The 11,609-nt window shown below is 38.7% G+C and overlaps 1 protein-coding gene across 1 annotated transcript in view; it reads right to left on the bottom strand.

Annotated features, from left to right (window-relative positions):
* Positions 1-762: 762 nt before the first annotated feature.
* LOC128234963 (uncharacterized) overlaps positions 763-11,609 on the bottom strand; it is a 37,688-nt gene continuing 26,841 nt past the window's right edge. The window contains exons 17-22 of the mRNA XM_052949612.1: positions 8,633-8,807; positions 7,110-7,263; positions 5,774-5,907; positions 4,028-4,067; positions 3,105-3,196; positions 763-2,895 (exon numbers count right to left, since the gene is read on the bottom strand). Coding sequence (XP_052805572.1) covers positions 2,711-2,895; positions 3,105-3,196; positions 4,028-4,067; positions 5,774-5,907; positions 7,110-7,263; positions 8,633-8,807 — 780 coding nt within the window. The 3' untranslated portion in view covers positions 763-2,710. The remainder of the gene's footprint in view (positions 2,896-3,104; positions 3,197-4,027; positions 4,068-5,773; positions 5,908-7,109; positions 7,264-8,632; positions 8,808-11,609) is intronic.

Genomic DNA, 11,609 nt, shown 5'->3' with positions numbered 1-11,609 from the left:
GCCTAATCGCTTTAGGCACTCCAGAGTTATGGCCCCCTGAATTTATCAAAATTGGCCATTTTAGCTTTGTCTACTCTCAAACTTGAACAGTTTTTATCCGAATTTCACCAAACTTGCTACTATAAATGTTTGTTGGTATATATTCTTGGCAAAGTTCCAACCCTCAGTAAATATCAAGGGCTTGGTCCCCAAAGGTTCTAAGTGCCTATGAAAATTATAGACATTTTAGCACCTTTTGACTCGAAACCCTCGAATTAAAATAATTTTTTTCTACTGTTAATGCCATATTGTGCCAAATCATTTGCTTCTTGAAAAGCTTGCTTCTCAAAGGGCCAATGTGACAGTAAGTTGTCTTAGAATCCAAGAAATTATTGATGGGCGTATTTTGTGGGTGTCACTCTTGTTGATTTTAAGGGAATGGTGACTGGCCCTTTGATAGGGGAATAATAGTGTCATTTGGGCAAAAGAGGAATAATACTCACAGGATTCATATAAATATTAAACTTCTTTTTAAACCTTATCTATTCAACAAACCTATCCACGAATGGCACTATATTAATACATTTGCTAAATGATAGGAGGTCATAATTCTCCTCGTAATTTTTTATTTTATTCTTTTCATTTTTTGGGGGGATTTTTTTTACCTGGATAGGGGAAAAAATATGTTTAGAGGGGAAATGAGGCCAAACTATGGCCCCAAAAATGGCAGAAAAAAAATCTGAAAAAGGGATAAACAGTTTCACAAACAAATCTTTAATTCTGTATATTTATTGTCAATGGAACCAATTGGAGTATAAAAACAGAAGCATAGTTCGTGTAAATTAACCATTTCTTTGTGATATTTAATATTCACTTACCAGTACTGTGATAGTTATTCTCAATAACAGCGAACAAGTTACCTATTATCAAATTAAACAACAGAATTATGAAAAGTACGCAGGTGAATTTTATTTTTTGATAACTAATAATTTATCATTAACAACAAGCATTTAATTTAGAGTCAAGCAAAATATTTTTGATGAAAAATTCACTTCAGATATTTACAGATACATAATGGTACAGCATGTTTGTTTAAACGTTCACTTCGTATTAAATATCATGTACATTCCAAATATCAATATTAAGTATAAATTTATTTACATAGACTAATACAAATACCACAGGACTTCCATTAAGAATTTGAAACTGGAATTTTGAACCTCCATGACAGCAATGTTGGAAGTTTTCCTTTGAAAGTTGGAAGTTTGTGCATCTCAGAATTTTCCACTATCGTCCAACCAGATACTTTAGACATTAAATAATTTGTAACTATAACTTGCGATCTTCATGAAATGCTATTTAAAGAAAAACTTTTGTTTCAAGACTTATTAAAAATATGGCCATAAAGTAACATTTACACCAGATTTTGATATTCTGAACTTCAAAACCTTCACTTTTGGAAGTTTTCTCCAAAATAGTGGAGATTTGTGTACTTCCAAGGACTCAATTTTGGAAGATTTTCTCATTTTTAAAGGAACAATCATTTCAACGTGCATTCATTTACCATTTAAATTAATAAATGATGCAGGGAAAAAGCATTTTCAGGCTAATAACACTTCACTTTGGCAGAAGTTGAGGGCAGAATGCTAAAGCATAAAGCATTTATGAACACAGACAAACAAATGACCAGCTTATTTTGTACAGCTGATACCTTAGTAAGCAACTTTTTTAAATGTTAAAGATGTATAATGTTTATATAACAGATTAAAGTCTCATACTTTAAATAATTAAATATGTTCATACTTTTTGCATAAATTGTAATATTCAATGATTGAAGGGCGTTAACAACGTTTCACTACAGGGGATTTATATTCATTTCAAACTGCTGAGCGGGTCAAACCATTTTCCAGGTTATTTGCAGAAGCTTAAAAATCTTTAAATAGTAAAGTACAGTTTGATTGTCAGACAACTGTAGAGTCTGTGTTAATCAATTTTATGTAAACTCAATCTGTTTTAGTTACCATGTTATGCTTAAAGTAGGAATCATAATTTTGTACTTTATCATGCTTGTATGATATTCAGTATTGTGATAATTAGTATATTTATTGTGTTTGTTAATATGAATTTTTTTCAACCATCAAAATATTCACTTTAGTTTGCATTGCCTTTACCTTACTTGTGATGCACCTAATTGATCTAATTGGTCATAGTCATAGTCGTGGTATGTCTTATAAAATCAATTTTGCCTTTTACACTTGTTTACCTACATGTAGGAAAATTGTACGGCATTAGCATTTTCTGTAGTTGATAACATTCCTAGAGCCTGTCCAAGGCAGTGCCTTATTTCATATTATACCATGAAAAATAAGGATTCTGCATCATCAAAGGTCAATGAATGATATGTACAAAGGTCAATATTGGTTACAGCTTATCATGTACTATGAAGATAAGGGTTTTTATAGATTATATGTTATGATACATACATGCAAGGGTGTCACTTTAGCCTCACCTCAGCTCAACATCGCATACATATGTATTTCTGAAATAGTCTGTGTGTTTCCATGGCAACATAACTCAAACAACACCATCACCATGACAACACAGTTCAAAATTGAGTTGTCAACATCTAGATGATACATCTATTACACCATGTAGTACATCTGATAACTTGTGCGTTTCTATAACAACATCACATGAGCACCACTGTCACCATGACAACAAACGTCAATGGTCAGTTGCAGACCTCCATATCTGCCTCTTCTACCTCATCATCACGGGTAAACGGTTGAAGGTTACGGGTGAGTATCTGGGTCAGCTTGGGGCATCTGGTTACCATGGAAACACACAGGTCAGGGGTCACCTTTGTGCCATCCAGGTTCAGCATTTGCAGGAAGGGCAGACTCAGCTGTAACACACCTGGAAAATCAGAGGTAACATAAATTGTATTGCATGGAACAGTGACTTTAAATTTTTATTTCTTTTGGTATCATTTGTAAGGGTTTTATGCAAAGGAAAAAAAGAAAAGAAACGTTTTACCGAAAATATTATTACAAGTTTGCTTGGCCTTCAAATATTTCAAAATAGGTCATTATCCTTAATTTATGTACATGACTGTAACAGAATACCTTTACGTGTGATTGTTGTCCTACTCAGGTTGAGTTTGGTCAGGTTGGAGCACTTGTTACAATGACCCGCTAGCAGGAACCGTGATGTTATGCTGAAATCAGAGAACATTTAAAATTGTAAAATGTTTGGTTTAGGGAAAGTTATAATAGTATATTTGAGTATAGTAAGTCTCATGTTTGTCATCCAGGATAACTTGTTTCAACATTAATGAATGTAAATTTTCGACACTTTACATGTAAATCACAATACGCTAAAGTTAACAACATAGTCTTTTCAATAAACTGATGACTGACCCCCCAGCTGAAGGGCTGAAACCATTATGGCGAGGGGTTGGGGGCCGCTTTTGGCCAATGGGGGGAGCTTTTTTAGCCATGGTGGGGGTTACTTTTGGCAATTTGGGAACCGCTTATGGTCAATGGGGGCTTTATTTGGCCATTTGGGGTGGGGGTGGGGAGTCAGGGCGCTATGGCCATTGGAAGGGCCACTTCTGGCCATAAGGGGAGCATTTTTTGGCCACTAGGGGCCGCTTTTGGCCATGGGGAAGGGGGGCACTTTTGGCCATAGGGGGAGGATTTTGGCCGGGGGGGGGGGGGGGGGGGGAGGGGGAGTAGTGCTTTTGGCAATTAAGAGTTCTATTGGCTGTAGAACCAAACCTGGCTTTAAAGAAATCCTTTTCAGGGCTCTCCTAACTTCAAAACTGAACAAACTAGAATGTCAATTCTAACAACACATAAAGTGACAACCAAATGCAACCAGTGAAATTTTGTATCTATCATTATTTATTTTTGTGTCCCTGGAGCCATCACTTATGGGGTCAAATCACATCCCTAAAGCTTATACTTTCACGGTAATCCCCTTGAAAGTTACATTTTTTTTTTAAGTGTATAAACAATAATTCTAAGATAATTTCAGTATTACATACCCTGTGCTTGCCAAACTAAGGTCTATCAAATTAGGTAAAGCTGTAAATAAAAAATAAATCATAATATTAGTTAGGTGCAAAATGGGCAATTTATCATACTTAAACAAACAAACAAATCAATTATTTGAATATAGACAGTAACAAGCATAAGTGTATAGCACTGTCTTACAGGGCCCCTGTTAAGCAGTGACCCATGGTAAACAGTCCAGTGGCTTACCACTCCACTATGGATCTGCCACTATACTCCCCTACCAACTCCAAGTGACCCTGGGTTAACAGTCCAGTGGCTTACCACTCCACTATGGATCTGCCACTATACTTCCCTACCAACTCCAAGTGACCCTGCGTTGACAGTCCAGTGGCGTACCGCTCGATTATGGATCTGCCACTATACTTCCCTACCCAACTCCAATTGACCCTAGGTTGACAGTCCAGTGGCTTACCACTCGATTATGGATCTGCCACTATACTTCCCTACCAACTCCAAGTGACCCTGGGTTGACAGTCCAGTGGCTTACCACTCGATTATGGATCTGCCACTATACTTCCTTACCCAACTCCAAGTGACCCTGGGTTGACAGTCCAGTGGCTTACCACTCCACTATGGATCTGCCACTATACTTCCCTACCAACTCCAAGTGACCCTGGGTTAACAGTCCAGTGGCTTACCACTCGATTATGGATCTGCCACTATACTTCCCTACCAACTCCAAGTGACCTTGGGTTAACAGTCCAGTGGCTTACCACTCCACTATGGATCTGCCACTATACTTCCCTACCAACTCCAAGTGACCCTGGGTTAACAGTCCAGTGGCTTACCACTCCACTATGGATCTGCCACTATACTTCCCTACCAACTCCAAGTGACCCTGGGTTAACAGTCCAGTAGCTTACCATTTCACTCAAACTGTCGCTCTATTTTCCATCCAACTCGTACAAAAAAGCACAATATATATATATCTATCAAGATTAAAAATATGCAGAAACATCAGGCCACAATTCCCAAAATATCTTAAAGGGACTTAACACCAGATGATTCAACCCCAAGAAAAAAAGAAATTTGTCAAACATAAAATTGATATCGTTGTATACATCACATTGAATCTTATTTACTGATCGCATTGCTTGCGTCACATGTTTCTTGGGCAGTTTTTGAGTATTTTTCCATTTGTAAATTAACTGGTTTCATCTACCACGTAAATCCCAGTTAATTTGAAAAAAAGCATTGGTATATGTATCTGTACTAATCACAAACTTTCACGTGCGAAATATACACACTATAAACTCGGAAACCATTATGAGTTATTTTTTTCAATGGGTAAACTCAGCTGAGAGTGACAAAATATTCTTTTAATCATGTAAAATGATGTATGGTTGGCCTCACGCTAGCTCGTATTGACAATTCTAGGCTTGTTTTGTGGAAATAATGTATTTGCTGATTTTGGGACCATCTGGTGTCTAACCCCTTTAAATGTAACATGTTCAGGTATGTAATTCCATTAAAACAAATAACCTATACATGCTTGATTTCACAAAAGAAAATATCTTTACAATAATTTCCTTTAATTTAAACTCTCATACTCTTTAATAGGAGTACATTAAACGATTCATACCATAACAAAGATAGTGTGCTATGTCCCCATCATAAGGGTCTTGTTATTGTATGAGAAATTGGGGACTGCCTTTCAAATAACAACATGGCAATATCTCTCTCATATTTATACTCTGACAGACAGACAGACCCACCTCCAATGATGCTAGCACCCTTGTCGGTTATTGTACACCGGTCAAGATGTAGGACTTCCAGACTTTTAAGATCTTTCAGGAAACGCATGCCATCATCCGCTACCTTCGTGTTGCTTAACAACAGTTTCTTTAAGCTGAAATAGACGTTTGAGTATAGGACAAAAATCCCTCAGAGGCACCAATTTAAGGAGTCAGATAAAATCCACAACATGTCAAAAAGAATGAGTTCAATGTTCAAAATGGTTTTGCCTTGAGTTTATGTTGACTAACATGATATACAGTCAAAACTTGCTATGTTTAAAGTTGTTGGTACCTGGGGAAATAACTGATGTAACTGACATACAAAAGTGTATAACCACGGATCTATAAACCATGGTATAACTAAACCGTAAAAAAGCTTCTTTTTTTTACAAAACCATAACATGGTGATAATTGAGTTTGACATAGCGAATTTTAAAGTTTATTTCAAGCACTGATAATTTTCAATGGATATAATGCAGAACCATCCGGCACAAGAAATTTAGTAGTGTCTGACTAGTAGATAGTCCCTTTAAATTTTAAGATTCAGTGTCTGAGAAATAATGGAATGACAATGAACTCAGGCCTTTTTTCTGCCAATTTCACAGATCAGAATATCTGACCCATTCCCAATGCTAATATGTATATCTATTCCAAATTTCAAGAATAAAATCTTGAGAAGTAATTACTGTCACCAAAAGCCTGGTTTCTAGACTTACACCTTGCCCCTTAGCCTGGGTTTAAGCCTGGGAACAAATGGAAATTCATTCGGAACAATTGTTCATTTACCATTCATTATAAATGCATTTATCAGCACTTCTGGGTGACATTCATGATTCTTACATTACTCAGAGAAAAGTTGCCCAAAATTTTGTTGAGTATTTTTATTCCCAATATTGTCAATAACTGGTATAACATGTGAAAAAACTCAATTTCTGCAAGTACTTTGTCCTAAATTGATAAAAAAGGCATGAAATTTCTTCCCCAATCTGGAAACTTTACATCACAAAATTTCCAATTTATCTAAGGACTATTTCCCAAATTAGACAGAAAAAGCCCTAGAACTACTCGCTATGAATATTAATATTCATAACTGTTAAACCATTGAGGAGTTTTAAGAGTCATATACCCTGGACAAACACAAACATTTTGGATTCAATGCATTCTCTTGTTAAACGCAGTTGGTAATTATTCCGGGCGGTGTTAATCCGATTAGGTGTCATGTCAGTTGCTCTTCAACTAGAACTCAAAACTGATAATTACTAATATTTTAAACCATTTATATATCATAATATTATGACATAGAAAAAAAACTTACGTTTTTATCTTAGAAATTTGTTCCATTCCTTCATTCCCGATAAAAATATAGTTTGTTAGATCCAAGGCAACCAATGGAGACTGGATGAGATACTGCATGCCAGCATTTGTCGTGGTATGTCTCGATGGTAACACCAATGTATTTAGACGTAATCCTGCAATAACAATGGTCTAAACAAGAGCCTAATTATTGTACCTTAACAGAAATGGAGATCCTGAAACCCTCCTGCCCCAATTTTTTAGAAACTTCTTAAGCTTAACAGGCTTAAGTCGCTTATTTCAATTAGCAAAAAAACATACTGTTCTATTCGTGTAATGGTTGTTTTGACTGTCTTTCATGTATAGCCATAACAGTCACATATAGTACCAAATCACTATAACATGAAATCACATTAGGCCTGTAACCGGGTATATGAATTAATTGCTAGATTTTCATCCAATTTTTTCTTTTACATGGGGCGGGGATGACATTTTATTTTTTATTTTTCTTAGATGACTGTTTCAGAGTTGAATATGTGTTCATGCTCTTTCTTATTGAATAAGGGACCATATACATGTGCTTCTAGACCAACCATGAACATGATCGTAACGATTCCCCTTTTTTAGATGTGAATGTTATATATCAACACCTTAGGTATGAATAAACGCCATTCCTGAACATTACAGGGCAGTTAGGCAAATACAGACCCCAGTTCAACATTTAAATTTGAGTCAATAAGATTTTAGGGTCATCAGAAAAGAGAGCAGGCGGGTCGGAATGAAAATCTAGCTAATAATTCATAGTCGCCTTAAAGGGACTAGTTCATGTTTTATGTAGTCAAACATTGAATTTTTGAAGAAAAAAATGTAAAATGCGAACCAAAACATGAAAGCTTTATTGTTGATAATTATTCAAACCTATTATAGAAAATGCTCCATTTGGCCGAAATGTGTTAAAAAAGGTACTAAAATGAAATAATTTCAGGCTTGGAAATATAAAATTCTGTTCAAACGAGTATCAATCAATTGTTGGTTGGTTCATAAGAATATGTACATTAACTCAATTTTGATAGAGATTTAAAAACAACAACTTTAAACCATAATAAAATCGGTGAATGAGTCGCTTTAAAGCTGCTTTTAAGTTATTCAGAGATGTGAATTATAAACTTTGTTTTTACAGGGATGTCATTGACTTGGCAGGTGAATGGCTGAAACCATTTGGCGATGGGTTTTGGAGGTGCCTGAGGTCAAAATTAGGGGTTAGAGGGGGAGGGGGGGTAGAGGGGGTGAAACACCTTGCCACAGAAGCAAAACTGGCTTTAAAGAAGGATTTTTGAAGGCTCTCCTGACTTCAAATTTGAAGCACACAAGAGGATCAATACTCACAAAAAAAAAATGGGAAGCCATTATTGTAGGTCCGCGAAAATCAGGGACAAACCATATCCATGTTTTATGAACAAGTCATTAGGAGGAGCATACCAGATTTTATAACATTTAATCAGTAAAAGAATTTTTAATGTGCATTCTTTCAATCCAACCACTTACTTTGTATGTTATAAAGAGCCTCATCCCCATTTATATTCTCGGTGTTGGCGATGTTAAGTGATGTCAATGCCGATAGCTTAGACACGAATATCAGCGATTCCATGATTATGTTCGTATTTGCAAGGTTTATTGATTCCAATTCGACACACTTCTCTATTCCATCCAGATGCATAATCTGAAATAATAGTGCACAAAAAAAAAAAAAAGTAAAAAAAGCTCATTACAGTAGATTTAATACCTTAAAATCAGGGCAACCTTTGCTCATCAAAAGTGTCCAGTGTCATAACTTCCTTACAGAGGGACCTGTTGTGGAGGGCCGTGGTCCTGTTTTAAAACCCAGTGTCATAACTTCCTTACAGAGGGACCTGTTGTGGAGGGCCGTGGTCCTGTTTTAAAACCCAGTGTCATAACTTCCTTACAGAGGGACCTGTTGTGGAGGGCTGTGGTCCAGTTTTAGAACCCAGTGTCATAACTTCCTTACAGAGGGACCTGTTGTGGAGGGCTGTGGTCCTGTTTTAGAACCCAGTGTCATAACTTCCTTACAGAGTAACCTGTTGTGGAGGGCTGTGGTCCAGTTTTAAAACCCAGTGTCATAACTTCCTTACAGAGGGACCTGTTGTGGAGGGCTGTGGTCCAGTTTTAAAACCCAGTGTCATAACTTCCTTACAGAGTAACCTGTTGTGGAGGGCTGTGGTCCAGTTTTAAAACCCAGTGTCATAACTTCCTTTAATTACAGAGGGACCTGTTGTGGAGGGCTGTGGTCCTGTTTTAAAACCCAGTGTCATAACTTCCTTACAGAGGGACCTGTTGTGGAGGGCCGTGGTCTGTTTTAAAACCCAGTGTCATAACTTCCTTACAGAGTAACCTGTTGTGGAGGGCTGTGGTCCAGTTTTAAAACCCAGTGTCATAACTTCCTTACAGAGGGACCTGTTGTGGAGGGCTGTGGTCCTGTTTTAAAACCCAGTGTCATAACTTCCTTACAGAGGGACCTGTTGTGGCCGGCCGTGGTCCAGTTTTAAAACCCAGTGTCATAACTTCCTTACAGAGGGACCTGTTGTGGAGGGCTGTGGTCCAGTTTTAAAACCCAGTGTCATAACTTCCTTACAGAGTAACCTGTTGTGGAGGGCTGTGGTCCAGTTTTAAAACCCAGTGTCATAACTTCCTTACAGAGTAACCTGTTGTGGAGGGCTGTGGTCCAGTTTTAAAACCCAGTGTCATAACTTCCTTACAGAGGGACCTGTTGTGGAGGGCTGTGGTCCTGTTTTAAAACCCAGTGTCATAACTTCCTTACAGAGGGACCTGTTGTGGCCGGCCGTGGTCCAGTTTTAAAACCCAGTGTCATAACTTCCTTACAGAGTAACCTGTTGTGGAGGGCTGTGGTCCAGTTTTAAAACCCAGTGTCATAACTTCCAAACAGAGGGACCTGTTGTGGAGGCCGTGGTCCAGTTTTAAAACCCAGTGTCATAACTTCCTTACAGAGGGACCTGTTGTGGAGGGCTGTGGTCCAGTTTTAAAACCCAGTGTCATAACTTCCTTACAGAGGGACCTGTTGTGGAGGGCTGTGGTCCAGTTTTAAAACCCAGTGTCATAACTTCCTTACAGAGGGACCTGTTGTGGAGGGCTGTGGTCTGTTTTAAAACCCAGTGTCATAACTTCCTTACAGAGGGACCTGTTGTGGAGGGCTGTGGTCCAGTTTTAAAACCCAGTGTCATAACTTCCTTACAGAGTAACCTGTTGTGGAGGGCTGTGGTCTGTTTTAAAACCCAGTGTCATAACTTCCTTACAGAGGGACCTGTTGTGGAGGGCTGTGGTCCAGTTTTAAAACCCAGTGTCATAACTTCCTTACAGAGGGACCTGTTGTGGAGGGCCGTGGTCCAGTTTTAAAACCCAGTGTCATAACTTCCTTACAGAGGGACCTGTTGTGGAGGGCTGTGGTCCAGTTTTAAAACCCAGTGTCATAACTTCCTTACAGAGGGACCTGTTGTGGAGGGCTGTGGTCCAGTTTTAAAACCCAGTGTCATAACTTCCTTACAGAGGGACCTGTTGTGGAGGGCTGTGGTCCAGTTTTAAAACCCAGTGTCATAACTTCCTTACAGAGTAACCTGTTGTGGAGGGCTGTGGTCTGTTTTAAAACCCAGTGTCATAACTTCCTTACAGAGGGACCTGTTGTGGAGGGCTGTGGTCCAGTTTTAAAACCCAGTGTCATAACTTCCTTACAGAGGGACCTGTTGTGGAGGGCCGTGGTCCAGTTTTAAAACCCAGTGTCATAACTTCCTTACAGAGGGACCTGTTGTGGAGGGCTGTGGTCCAGTTTTAAAACCCAGTGTCATAACTTCCTTACAGAGGGACCTGTTGTGGAGGGCTGTGGTCCAGTTTTAAAACCCAGTGTCATAACTTCCTTACAGAGGGACCTGTTGTGGAGGGCCGTGGTCCAGTTTTAAAACCCAGTGTCATAACTTCCTTACAGAGGGACCTGTTGTGGAGGGCCGTGGTCCAGTTTTAAAACCCAGTGTCATAACTTCCTTACAGAGGGACCTGTTGTGGAGGGCTGTGGTCCAGTTTTAAAACCCAGTGTCATAACTTCCTTACAGAGGGACCTGTTGTGGAGGGCTGTGGTCCAGTTTTAAAACCCAGTGTCATAACTTCCTTACAGAGGGACCTGTTGTGGAGGGCTGTGGTCCAGTTTTAAAACCCAGTGTCATAACTTCCTTACAGAGGGACCTGTTGTGGAGGGCTGTGGTCTGTTTTAAAACCCAGTGTCATAACTTCCTTACAGAGGGACCTGTTGTGGAGGGCCGTGGTCCAGTTTTAAAACCCAGTGTCATAACTTCCTTACAGAGTAACCTGTTGTGGAGGGCTGTGGTCCAGTTTTAAAACCCAGTGTCATAACTTCCTTACAGAGTAACCTGTTGTGGAGGGCTGTGGTCCTGTTTTAAAACCCAGTGTCATAACTTCCTTACAGAGGGACCTGTTGTGG

Source organism: Mya arenaria, chromosome 1 (assembly GCF_026914265.1).
Source record: "Mya arenaria isolate MELC-2E11 chromosome 1, ASM2691426v1".
In the NCBI taxonomy this organism is placed as follows: Eukaryota; Metazoa; Mollusca; class Bivalvia; order Myida; family Myidae; genus Mya; species Mya arenaria.
Note: the sequence above shows the minus strand (reverse complement) of the source record. Positions and strands in the feature narration are given on the sequence as shown.